The sequence below is a fragment of the Podarcis liolepis genome (assembly GCF_965112155.1).
Source record: "Podarcis liolepis genome assembly, chromosome: 16".
Lineage (NCBI taxonomy): Eukaryota > Metazoa > Chordata > Lepidosauria > Squamata > Lacertidae > Podarcis > Podarcis liolepis.
The window spans coordinates 40,435,830-40,449,376 of record NC_139567.1 but is presented as its reverse complement, the minus strand read 5'-3'; the positions used below and the strand labels follow the sequence as shown (position 1 = coordinate 40,449,376).

General features: G+C 45.3%; 1 protein-coding gene and 1 long non-coding RNA gene across 2 annotated transcripts in view; one reads left to right on the top strand and one right to left on the bottom strand.

Moving 5' to 3' along the window:
- LOC310695546 overlaps nt 1-13,547 on the bottom strand; it is a 205,723-nt gene that overhangs the window by 95,056 nt on the left and 97,120 nt on the right. The window lies entirely within an intron of this gene.
- MED13 (mediator complex subunit 13) overlaps nt 1-13,547 on the top strand; it is a 104,426-nt gene that overhangs the window by 84,999 nt on the left and 5,880 nt on the right. The window contains exons 18-29 of the mRNA XM_083479729.1: nt 1,011-1,234; nt 3,827-4,016; nt 5,184-5,634; nt 6,754-6,970; nt 7,471-7,662; nt 7,898-8,121; nt 8,570-8,712; nt 9,427-9,585; nt 9,680-9,868; nt 10,628-10,779; nt 11,747-11,920; nt 13,372-13,472. Coding sequence (XP_083335855.1) covers nt 1,011-1,234; nt 3,827-4,016; nt 5,184-5,634; nt 6,754-6,970; nt 7,471-7,662; nt 7,898-8,121; nt 8,570-8,712; nt 9,427-9,585; nt 9,680-9,868; nt 10,628-10,779; nt 11,747-11,920; nt 13,372-13,472 — 2,416 coding nt within the window. The remainder of the gene's footprint in view (nt 1-1,010; nt 1,235-3,826; nt 4,017-5,183; nt 5,635-6,753; nt 6,971-7,470; nt 7,663-7,897; nt 8,122-8,569; nt 8,713-9,426; nt 9,586-9,679; nt 9,869-10,627; nt 10,780-11,746; nt 11,921-13,371; nt 13,473-13,547) is intronic.

Below are 13,547 nucleotides of genomic sequence, written 5' to 3'. Positions count from 1 at the left end.
AGTGGTACCTCTAGTTACAAACTTACTTCGTTCCGGAGGTCCGTTCTTAACCTGAAACTGTTCTTAACTAGAGGTGTACTTTTGCCAGTGGGGCCTCTTGCTGCCGCTGCACCGCTGGCACACGAGTTCCATTCTCATCCTGGGGCAAAGTTCTCAACTCGAGGTAACTCTTCCAGGTTAGCGGAGTTTGTAACCTGAGGCATTCATAACTCGAGGTACCACTGTATTCTGCCCCCTCTTCCGTGTTTCCAAATAAGAAGAAACTCCTAGGTAGAAGTGGATTTCCATTTCAGATTTGGAAGAAAAGTATGGTTACACCCAGTTTGCCCAGGTAGGGCATCATGGGCAACTATGATTAAGGAAAACTTTTAAGTAAAGGAGGGAATTGGTGTATAGAAGGGAAGGATGTGGGGTGTGTGAACCAATAGTGTATTTCTGATGGTGATATGGCAGTGATGTCTGAATTGAGCTATGGAGTCTTATTGTGAATCTTCATTTGTGAGTCCCTCATTAGATCCTTTTGTTCCTACCGAGGCCTTCATGAGTTCTCCCAAGATGTAGGAAGCAAACTTTCATCCTTCAGCCCAGTACTTTAGATTTGTTTGTATGAGGGAAGCCACACTTGCTGCTTGATTTGTTTACGTGCCAGCCCCCAATTTTGCACTGCAAATGTTTGGAGAGTATTTTACAGATCACTACTTAAGACCTCCGGCTTTAGACTAATTTGCAGACTTTTGCATATTGGTATCTTTGTTTAACTCCGTGGACTTCCAGCTTTTGTTTTCAGGGAACAGAGTAGTAAAAAAGGCAGATCGGATGGGACAGAATGGACCAATTCTGTTTTGATGGCAGTACTAGGAGGAGTGGCTTGAGAATTAACTTGCTCCAGAAGACATCTGGCATCTCATTTTTCTCTCGGCAGTTGCTGCCCTTGAATCTGGAAGGGGGCGCACTGTTGCACTCCAGTTCCATTCTAATATATGGAAAAAAATGTCCCTTTCTTTGTCCAGGAACTGATGAGTCTCCAGAACCACTGCCCATTCCAACTTTTTTGTTGGGATACGATTACGACTTCCTGGTGCTGTCCCCATTTGCCTTACCGTACTGGGAGAGGCTGATGTTGGAACCCTATGGATCTCAGAGAGACATTGCTTACGTTGTGGTGTGTCCAGAGAATGAAGCGCTGCTGAACGGAGCAAAGACCTTCTTTCGGGATCTCACGGCAATATATGAGGTAAGGGAATATGAGAAGGAGGCCCTGCGTGGAGTGCTGCAGAAGGAATCCTACCCCCCCCCCCCAATGGTGCCATTTATCAACTTTGCATTCCAGCTGACACTTAAGACCTCCTGCAGACCTTATCTCAACAAATCAGCTAAAATGGATGGTAGAAAGAGATAAAAGGCTCATCTCCTTTTAGCAGGGCTTCATTTAAGTAGCAGTTTCCTTATCATGCAGATGCCATCAAGTGGTTAAATTATGTACTGCCCTCCTGCATTTAAGGCTACAAACATTGTTAACTCCAGGTTACTGAATCTTCCCTGTGCTGTCTGGCCATGATTCCAAGGCATTGCCAGTCTTACCCTGCATTTAACAGAAGCCAAAGAAAAGAGGATGTCGGTATATTTGAATCCGTTGAATCTCTGATTAGCAACTAGCTTTATGGCAAGGCTGTTCTGAATACTCTGGCAAGCTACAATTACTTTATTTGAGTGCACGCACACGCACCCCCCAGTCCAGCTCAAGGATTTATAATGTTTTTAAAAAGAGCTTACTTAATGTAACAGGGTGGCCATGCTGTATTTTTGGACTAAATCTTGTTAGGGTAAGAGGGTGGCCTTTTGACACCCAAAACGTGTGTTTCCAGAGCCAACCCTATTCTGGCTATTGTTATACTTTTTAGCTGTTTTTAATTTTAAGTTGTTGTAACCCACCCTTAGGCCTGCTGGTGAAGGGCAGGCAATAAATGTAATAATAGCAATAATAATTGTTAAAATTAGTATGTGCTGCCACGTTGACGCTTTTAGGAAAGAAGAATATTGCTAGTCTGTCTCTCCTCATCCCAGAGTATTATTAAGGCGTTTTGCAAAGACCAGGCCATTACTTTGCAGAGAAGAGAAGAAAAGAAATAAAATCCCATTAAAAAAGCAAAAAAGATACAGTCAGAGTCGGTGTGAGTAGTTCTCTCTTTCACTGGCGGTTCAGTAGCAGATTTGAAACATTTGCTGAAAGTATGGCCACTTTCAAAAGGAGACTCCAGGGTCAAGCCTGCTGAGTTGAAGTACATTGGCAGATTTCACACCATCCAGTTCGGGCTCAGTAGAGGGTAGGAGCGGCTCAATTACTTCTTTTGGTTTGTGTTTTCATCTTCGGTTGCCAATTCCTTACCAGTTGGGACTTAGTCACACCTGCACTGATTGGATCTTTCATTCTTTTGATTTAGTCTTGTTTTATATTGACATGCCATTCCTGAAAGGATCATGCTTGGTTTTTTTTAATACTAGGTCTTCTGACTTAATGTTGTCTCCCCTCCTTCTATCTATAGTTGGGGGAAACTTGGTATCCATCAGGCAAAGTGTGCTTTGGCCCACTAATTTGCTGTTGTTTGGGTGCCATGAGGCTACTTTAAAAAACCCCATAATCCACTGTTTTTGTGGGTTAACCTGCTTGAGATTATTAAACTTTATGGAGACTGTTGAATAAACTGTAGGGTAACATATAAGGGTACTGAATCATGTCTTTTATAAGAAAAATGTCCAAAACAACAGTCTTTTGATTTTGCTGCAGCCTTCTAACATGGCAGCCTCCCTGGAAGAACAGTAGAGGCATCTTTTTGTGGCACGCTTCATGACGTTATGCCTTGTAGCTTAATTTATACCATGGGTTGCTAATCTGCAGCACAGGCAGCAGCAGGGAGCTGTGGTACTTACTCCTCAGGTCCAAGTTTATTTGCCTTGGCTGCGAGCCAGAACAAAACTCAAGATGATAAAAAGACATTAAAATAACCTCAATGTGTACAGATTGCAGATTCACACAAGAAACCGGGAAACAATTTTCTCTGTTACGATCATAACAGAAAACGATGACTGACCTCAGGGGGTCAACTCTGCAGTCTCTTGCTTGAGGATCATAGAATTGTAGAGTTGGAGGGAACCCCAAAGGCCATTTAGCCCAACCCCCTGCAATCCAGGAATCGCAACTATAGGTGTAGCGGGGGGGGGGGGGGGCGGCAAGTAAGTAAATAGAAATACTTAACTAACTGACCAGTCATGTCACAAACAGCTGTCCCCCCCCCCCCAATCCTGGCTGCGTCCATGATCTCAACTAAAGCATCCATGACATATGACCATCCAGCCTCTGCTTAAAAACCTCCAAGGAAGGAGAGTCCACAACCTCCGGAGGGAGACTGCTCCACTGTTGAACAGCTTGAAAGTTCTGGGGGAGATTCGACAGCTGCATCAAAGCAAAAAGCTGCAATGTTTAGTTGAAGCTGTTTGCTGCTATTTGTCAACAAAGATTCCAGATTTGGGCACTTTTGGGACAGGAGCGGTGAATGCCATGGATCTGGAAAAGGCATACCGATCTGGGTACTCTTGCCTGCTCTCTGGAGGCAAAACTACATTGAGATTTATTGTTTTCTAAACTACGTGCAAAATTAATAAAGAGCATTTAAAAACCAAAACCAAAAAAATGCATTGAGGTGCTGTGGGCTTCGTGGTGTTCTGCCCAGTGCATTAAAGCGACATTGTCCCATATGTTAGACTTGCAGTCCACTTGTCAAAATATTTGTCCACTCACCATGTTTGGTTCCTGCTTCTTCTTTTGCAGTCCTGCAGGCTTGGCCAGCATCGACCCATCTGTAAACTGTTGCCTGATGGGATCATGAGAGTCGGATCTGCTGCTTCAACCAAACTTTCTGAGAAGTCTGTCGCTGAGTGGTTCTCCCAGGCAGCTCACGCCAACAGCGAATCATTTTCCAGACTCAAACTGTACGCTCAAGTCTGCAGATATGATTTGGGTACGTTCCCCCCACTGCCTTCTCCTAAAGGAAGGATAGCCGACATCGTGCCATCCAGGTGTTGTTGGACTCACCTCCCATCAATTGTAGTCCACATAGCCCCTGGTCCAGGATATTGGGAGTTACAGTCCAGCAACATCTGGAGAGCCCTAGGTTGGCTATCCTTGCCCTAAAGCCGTCACTTGTAAAAATATTTCACTGTGGTTATACAGTACATATGTGGTTGGAACAGAGTTGCTGATGAGATGCTGGCATGCAAAGAATGCAGCTCCCATGCTTGGAAGTTACCCATACTGTAATTCCGATCTGGTACAGTGCAAGTTGTCCATGTTCCTTGACCCATATAATTTGCATATTAGCGGTGGGTTGCTAAATCAGACAGAGGAAGCTATGTTTTCTTCTAGGGTTCAGAATGTTCTGTGCAGCTACAGGGGTTGGAAATCTAATTTGATCTTCTTAGTGCAAAGTTACATTAAGTGAACCATAAGTAGTTGTTGGGGCCTTCAGTCAGTCATATTTCAGGAGCCAAAAACATGAAGCAGTCGCCTTGGCCTCTGATTCTAACTTTCTACTCTTGGGGAACTCTTTCCACATCTATTTCTTTTCTTACTCCACCCCCAGACCCTCCAGCACCCAGACCTATGCCAAGCATTTGTGGTCATGTTCAGTGCTATTTTTCTAGAAAAAGAGGTGCCAGAACTCACCATGAATCTTGTTCTCGCATAATGGCAATGGCGCTCACCTGAGAGGTGCTGGAACTGAGTTCTGGCTGAAAAAAAAGCCCTGGTCATGTTTATGGATGCAAAGTCAGTTTGTGGGCACAGGTGCTCTGTGTGAACTGAGACTTCAACCTAGAAAACCTTTGGCGCTCTGGTGCACTTTGGTGTTTTAAAGGAAGATTGGTAGACTGCCTTTGGTTTGGTTGTAAATCATTTCGGCTTATCCTGGACAAGATAAAGCGACTTAACAAATCGAATAGATAATAATAATAATTTCAGGGAAGGTTATCATCCCCCATGGAATAGGTTTCTCTTCTCTTTCCCCTGTCTAGTAAACTGTGAAGGACCTACAGTTTGGCGGGTTCTCTATCTAAATGAATATGATGCTCTGTCAAGTTTCATTATTGCAGAAGGTTTGGTTAATTTCTTTTCCTTTTTCTGTTTTAAGGTCCTTACCTTGCTACACAGCCATTGGACAATTCCTTGCTTTCTCAGTCCAGCCTAGTTCCTCCCACCAGCCATCCTACATCAGTCCCGCCTCAGGTTGGAGGCAGCTCTACTCCATCATCCACCCCTTCGTCTGCTCCCAGTAATGCTGTCCCAATGAACTCAAACAGTGCCATCACCTCTGCCACTACCACGGCCAGTTCCACCATGACCACGACTGCCACTTCATCCTCCTCTTCCAGTTCAGGCGGTGGGATTTCAGCGAACAAACCTTCATCCTTTCCACCTTTTGGCAGCATGAACAACACTACTACTCCTTCCTCCCTCTCCACGCAGTCTGCAACAGTCCAGAACGGGCAGGCGGGGACGCAGCAGCAACAGCCGCCATCCGCAGCGATACCGGGGGAAGCCCCATCAGTCCCTCCACAGCCGCACTCAGAAGTTTCAGAGAGGTAACATGGCAAAGAATGATTTATCAGTTAATGTACTCACTTCCATCTGTATCCTGCCTTTCTTCCAAGTTGCTCAAGGTGGCACACATGGATCTCCCCCTCATTTTTTTAAAAAAATCCTCACAACTACCTTGTGAGGTAGGTTTAGGCTGGGAGGTGGTGACTGGCCCAAAGTAACCGGGGTGAGCTTCATAGTTGGATAGATATTTGAACTTGGGTCTCTGAGGTCTCATTCTGACACTTTTGACCTCTGCACCATGCTGGGTTCTTAATCCCTAAAGCAAAATGGGGACTTTGCAGGAGCTTCCCTTCCAAGTAAGATGAGAGAAAATATGCCACCAATTTGGCATTCCTTTTGCAGGAATCTGATTTCTTGAACATGTGTCCTTGCTGTCATTAAAATCACACTATAGAAGTAAGGCAGTTGTCTGAGCTTCAACTTGTAGCTAGCAGCATTTTGGCCCAAACAGATCAAAGTGTATCCTTCCTTCTGTCCTATGACAGTCTCCAATATCAACCAAGGACTGTACGTGAGCTGCTAAATTTTGAAAGTATTCCAGTGCCTTAGATTGTAAGCTTCTTGGGGCAAGGCCTGTGTTCTTCTGCTTTGCAAAGTACCACACACACTAATTTTTGCAATGTGGAATTTGCAAAGATTGAATTCCCTAGGCTTCCTTGTACTTCCAGGTCATGTGTTCCAACTCTTGTTAAATCCAGCAAACTTCTGATCAAAATTGAGGAAATACAGTGTGAGTAATTGTACCAATGGTTACTCATCTCTGAAGGATGCCTGCATTAATTTTTTACCCTTTGGTGCCAGGAGTGCCTAATACCTTTGTGCCCCTTTTGTTACTGAGTAATGTGTATGCTGTGCTCTGATAAGCCTCAGATAATTGATGGGGAAGGTATATTAGCTGCAGATGCCGCAAAGGTACTGATGGCTCCCAAAAGCCACAAAGACGTATTCCCCTTAAAATACTGCATAGGGGAGATGGGAGTCTTTCTCCGCTGGGTGAAAAGAAGTCAGATAATTTGTGAACACATAACACAGTCTTAACACTTAACCCATACAAGGAAGAAGCTTTCTGTTTCTTATGTCTGCTTGCTTTCTGCTTCCAGCACTATGGACCGCGACAAAGTGGGAGTCCCCACTGACGGCGATTCCCACGCAGTCACCTACCCACCTGCCATCGTAGTTTACATTGTTGACCCTTTCTCGTATGAGAAGAAAGAGGAGGGCAACTCCTCCAGCGTGTGGACTCTGGGTCTTCTCCGTTGCTTTCTTGAAATGATCCAAAATCTCCCTACTAACATCAGAAACATCGTTTCTGTTCAGGTAAGCTGATTCTGTGATGTGGGAAGCCAAAGGCAGCCTGTTGCTTAATGTGTTTGCCCACAGTAGTCCTTGGAAGCCTTGTTCCCTTCTGATGGCTGGACTTAAAACCTGCCCTAGCTCTACAGTGGCTTTGGGTGGTTTGTGTGATTCTTTAACGTTCCTAACTCAAATGCTGCTCAGGTCAGAACAGGAGAATTAAATAAATTTCTTTGGCTGCTTAGCTCTTTTTGAAAGTACCAACATGTCATGGATGTTGACCTCGTCTTGTGAGCTATACTCTGTGATACTATGATTCCACGCACATGGCTGTGTCCTGGTTTATTATATTGATTTATTATTGGTTGCACAGGATATTGTGATAGGATGTTGCCCAGTGTCAAAACTGGTTCAATTGCTACTTTTTTTTGGCATGAAGGCTGTTCCTGTCTTAAGGCTTCTCTATACTGGTATCAGATTGGGCAGTGTATACTTACCTTTTCCTCCCTCTCTGCCCTTCTTAGCTTGTTCCCTGTCAATATCTGTTACAACCAGTCAAGAATGAAGACAGGCAGATCTACACTCAGCATCTAAAATCGCTGGCATTCTCCGCCTTCACGCAATGCCGGAGGCCACTCCCAACGTCGACCAATGTGAAAACATTAACTGGGTTTGGCCCAGGTTTGGCAATGGAGATGGCGCTCAGGAGTCCAGAAGTAAGTGAGAACCATGAGTTGGTTGGCATGAAATCTGGTAAACCTCTGAGAAGCACTGGCAGAATGAGATACGTATCAGTAGTGTGAGAGTGTGAGTGAGTGCCTATCTCTCAGGCAAAACTGATGCTGTGTGCATGCGCACAATTCTGTTTCATTTGTTTATATGGGGATCTGCTACTCTGTGGGACAAGTAATCCTGTGGTTTTAAGTGTTCTGTTTTGTGTGTGTTTTGCAGAGACCAGAGTGTATTAAGCTGTATGCCCCTCCTTTCATATTGGCTCCTGTCAAAGATAAACAGACAGAGCTGGGAGAAACCTTTGGAGAGGCTGGGCAGAAATACAATGTGCTTTTCGTGGGCTACTGTCTCTCTCATGATCAAAGGTGGCTTCTTGCATCGTGCACAGATTTATACGGAGAACTATTGGAAACCTGCATTATCAACATTGATGTACCTAACAGGTAAGGGCTGTGGAATTCATAAAGTCATTTCCTGTATTTAGATAAGTTTAGAAAAACTTTCTTTCCTGGAAACCTTTTTATGATTGACTTAATGGTTCATGGATTTTTATGCTGATAATGTTTATACTGCATGTTTGAAGGGTGTTTGATTTTACACACACACACACACACTTGTGCCTACTTTTACTTTTTAAAGCTTTTTTAGAAGCATCTCATTTTCAAAAACAGGATATAAGTAATTAAATAAAGAGGGGGTAGATGCATTGATTTACTGCTTGGATCTTGCACCTTTTGAACATGTACAGAATCTTTCCCCTGTCTTGATCCTGGCTGCCCAAATATTGAAGTGTTACAGTGTCTAAATGTTCTTTGGGATGGGAGCAGTCTTAAAACAGCTGGAAGGTATGTTCATGGATTTGTTTACTAGTGAATCTTTATTTTCCACCAGGGCTCGTAGGAAAAAGGGGTCTGCTCGCAGACTTGGTCTTCAGAAACTCTGGGAATGGTGCCTGGGGCTTGTGCAGATGAGTTCGCTGCCTTGGAGAGTTGTAATAGGACGTCTTGGAAGAATAGGCCACGGGGAGCTAAAAGGTAATATGGAAACATCTCTGAAGATATTTGTCACCCATGGAGATGCAGCGTTCTGTGCAAGTTTGTCACCTCTCTAGCCAAAATGCTTGATATGGGACAAAAATGGCACATTTAATAATGTACATAACACACACACTCATTTTGGATAGAATATATAAATGTGAATAGGCATGCATGCTCTAGAACTGTGAAACCCTTAATGCCACAAAAAATTATTGCAAGCAATGCAGGGGTCACAAAATGAATTTTTGGGGAGACTGCTCCTTACTCCAGGATTATTGGTCTGGAGAACAGAGTGGCCCCTGAGATCAAAGAATTATATACATATGGAAGCAATCTCCTTTTGGGGTGGGGTGTTTATGCTATGGGGAAAAGGGGCTTTCTGTCACCTAAGCTGCAACCTATTCAGTTTCAGCAGAGAATTTGGATTTAGCCCCTGCTGGCAATTTTAACACCTGAAATACTTGTGAACAGTCACTAACTGATGGAAGAAAATAATTTCCAAAGCAGTTTGCTTGCCAGGTAGCTTAGCTATCTTTTCCTCTCTGTTCCACTTGGAAAAGAGGTCGGAATAGCTTAAGAAATAAGCTTGCATACAGTGGTCCATCCAGTTTTTAATGTACCCATTTTGTGGTCTAAACATGACAGCAGCTAGCCATCACTTACATTTAAAATCATTTCCTTGGTAGCCAATCTCTCTGGTTTCATCTTTAGACTGGAGTTGTTTGCTGAGTCGCCGAAATCTGCAGTCACTTAGCAAGAGGCTGAAAGACATGTGCAGGATGTGTGGCATCTCCACTGCCGATTCCCCCAGCATTCTCAGCGCCTGCTTAGTGGCAGTAGAACCGCAGGGATCCTTTGTCATCATGCCAGGTATTTGTGAAATGCTTCTCACTTGTTGCTTATATGAAAGCAAACACATTGGCTGTACTATTTAGTGAAACCTCTCTCTCTCTTTTTCTTTAAGATTCGGTATCAACTGGCTCAGTGTTTGGGCGCAGCACCACCCTAAATATGCAGACATCCCAACTAAACACCCCACAGGATACGTCGTGCACTCATATACTTGTGTTTCCCACGTCTGCATCTGTGCAAGTAGCATCATCAACTTATACCACTGAAACTGGTTTGGATCTGGCCTTTAATACAAACAATGGTGTGTGTTTGTGTGTCTTCAAATACTTTCATATAAAAATGTTTCCTTGATAGATATGAAAAATGAGGCCTGTAGATGATAGAAATTCAGCCCTCCCAACAAAACACTGATTTCTCTATCTCTAGATCCCAAGTGGGGCTTTCCCCATCCTCCTTGGCACCTGTGGCTTCCTTAGTTGACCCCAATTTCTTAAGCACACTGGTCCCAATTTCTTAAGCACCCTCCCCCCAGAACACACAAGCCTGTCTTTTCCTAGGCATAAAGTTTTTCACTGCAGCCACACCAGCCTTTTGCTTCCTTTCCAGTATCTGCACTGCTGTTCTCCCCCCTCCCCCCCTGACTTAGGCCTTCACCGTCCTCTGTTAGAGTGCTTATGAGCAGCCTATTAGATCTCAGCCCCATGATTACAGGGAACAGGCAAAATGGGCAGCAGCCAATTGTTTGTGTGCATGTGTGTCTTGGCATACATATGCAGTATCGATCAAAGCAAAGCAACATAACTGTGTATAAAATAGACTGAAGCAAGAGCTGTCTGGGACCAGCCAAATTTACAATGTCACTGAGTGTCTTTCATGGGTGCCCAGGGATTTGAATGCAGCCCTCTGTTTCAAGCCCAGTATTCCAACCACAATGTCATGCTGGCTGTCGGTAAAGAATTTCTTCATACATTGTGTACTCTCCTTTTTTTATATAAATCATAATGATAGCAACTCTCTGTTAACAGACTCTTTTGTTGTTGTATTTGTTGCTTTTCTCAAGATGGAGCAGATGGAATGGGGCTCTTTGATTTGTTAGACACTGGAGATCCTGATATTGATCCTGATATTATAAACATCCTCCCTGCATCCCCTACCGGGTCCCCTGTGCACTCACCAAGTTCCCACTTCACCCATGGAGGTGACATGGGCAAGGTAAGGTTTTATGGCAAGGAACCGTATTTAAGAACTCAACCATGTGTTTGCCTCAGTGCTGATCTGGATGGCCACGGGTTGTCAAGTACCCCCATTTCAATATTGTGGCAACCAAATATAAAAGGAATCCATCCTTGGGATAGAGTGCTGCCTTCTGCAGTCCTCATATCAAAAAGGATATTGTAGAGTTGGAAAAGGGCTAGAAAAGGACAACCAAAATGATTAGAATGAAGCACACTAGAGAGCCAGTGTGGTGTAGTGGTTAAGAGCGGTAGTCACGTAATCTGGGTAACCGGGTTCGCGTCTCCGCTCCTCCACATGCAGCTGCTGGGTGACCTTGGGCCAGTCACACTTCTGTGAAGTCTCTCAGCCCCACTCACCTCACAGAGTGTTTGTTGTGGGGGAGGAAGGGAAAGGAGATTGTTAGCCGCTTTGAGACTCCTGAAGGGGAGTGAAAGGCGGGATATCAAATCCAAACTCTTCTTCTTCTTCTTCTATGAGGAAGAGTTGCAATCTTTTGGGCTTTTTTGTTTTCAAAGGGGAGAGGGGGAGAGATGATAGAGGTTTACAGCATTAAGTATGGTGAGAAGAGAGAGAAGATTTTCTCTCTCTTTTAACATTAGAACGTGTTATCCAATGTAGCTGAATGGTGGGGTATTTAGGGGCATAGTTAATCTGTTCAATTCACTGTTTGAAGATGTGGTGGTGGTCACCAGCAGATGGCTTTAGAAGGGGATTTGGCGAATGTCTGAGGGATTAAGGCTCAGCCACCCTCTGATTGCCAGTTGTTGAGGACCATGAGCAGCTGTGGCCTACTCTACTCCAGTCCTGCTTGTGTAGGCATGCGGTTGGCTGTGGCAGGAAACAGGATTCTGGGCTAGATGGGCCTTTGGTCTGATCCAGCAAGGCTTTCCTTGTGCGCTCTTTGCCAATCCCCCCCCCCCCACCTTCTGTTTTGTCGCACCAGGGTCAAGGTACAGATCGCTTGCTCTCAACGGAGTCCCACGACGAAGTCACCAACATCCTACAGCAACCGCTGGCCCTTGGTTACTTTGTCTCAACTGCCAAAGCAGGTCCGTTGCCTGACTGGTTTTGGTCGGCGTGTCCTCAAGCACAAAATCAGTGTCCCCTGTTTCTTAAGGTAACAAACCTTCAGCAAAGTCTGTGAGCTGTGTCTGGGAGGTGTGGGGATTGGTCTTGTTGAGAGAGTGCTTCAAAAGACATATGCTGCGTGTCATTATGTAAGTTTCAGGAGAGCTTTTCGGGGTGAGTGGGGAAGTAGCGGCAATGTGGGCTTGTAGGCGGGCATTCAGTATATACCAAGTCAGCTGGAAAGACTTGTGTCTGCAGTTAACAGCCAACTACTTCGTCCAAAGCAGCAGGGGGCTCCTGCCTGCCTGATCAAGGAAGTGGCAGGTACAGCATTGAGGAGTCACTGGTGGCCAAAGATTTTCAGAGACGCGTCCCACTAAGATGTGAGCTGTAGCGGTGGTGTAGGAAGGGGGATGCGGTGGGTGCAGACTGCCCCGGGTGTCATCACTGACATCACAGCCTGAGCCACATGGCTCTCCTGGGGAGTGACGCGGTGACTTGGGCACCTGCAGGCTCCGCGCTGCCCAAAATGACAACGTGGGGCTTGCGGACTCCGTGGAGGTTCTGCACAATGTGCTCTGCCCTGGCTTGCCCTGCCCCCGGGTGCAGGTCATTTGCGCCGCCCCGGGCGCCTGAGCAGCTAGCTACGCTGCTGAGCTGTAGAGAGGGAAAGATTCTCTTTCTCCTTTCAGCCAAGCACACCGGCACTGCGCTTTTCCTTTCTGTTCCACAGGTGCTTCTCCAGCCAAGTCTGGGGACCAGCTGAAGGCTGTTCCCTGGCTCCAAACTGAGTTAGTGGGCAGCTTTGCTAAAACTAGAGAGAGCACGCAACTTCTGCCCCAGGAGGCAAGGATGAGCAACTGCACTTTGCCCTCTGCTGGGAGGGCAGGATTGCCTGGGAGCAGGGGGAAGATGTTGTGTTCAAGAATGTGGAGGAGTTTAGGGGGACCCTTAGCCACTACTTTCCCACAAGTTATTCACTGGCTCATTTGTTTGTACTCTGCCTTCCCTGGCTAATTGTATGTGGCCATCCATCCTATTTTGTAAATGTAGTGAGTGATACTATAAACTTGGTTACAATTGCATTCCTTGGTTTTTTTCTCTGAGAATTTGGGGAGGGGGGTTGTTTGGATTTCTCTGCGTTTGGTTGAAGAGGATGAGATGGAAACAAAACCCAGGAAAGACTCACTGTGTGCGCATGTGTGTTCAGGGTTATATAGATTGGAGGACCTTTACTGTGGGGACACTCGCTGGTGGGAGGGCCTCCCACAGAGCTATTCTCTAAACTCTGTCCCTATAGAGGATGAGTTTGATCAAACTGCGGGAGGCAGTGGAGGACAGAAGTGCCTGGCGTGCTCTGGTCCATGGGGTCACGAAGAGTCGGACACGACTAAACGACTAAACAACAACAATAGAGGAATTATTATTTGATTATTAGCTCTCTCTCTCTTTTAAAGCATTGTAATAAACACTTACTGTATGTTCTGACTTCTTTTAAAGGCTTCTCTGCACCTCCATGTGCCTTCAGTGCAGTCGGACGAGCTACTTCACAGTAAACACTCCCACCCTCTTGACTCGAATCAAACTTCCGATGTCCTCAGGTATGATCATCAGTTGTGTGTGAGAGCATGCAAAATACAGGATTTGTTGTTTTAAAGGTGCAATTCGGCTATTGT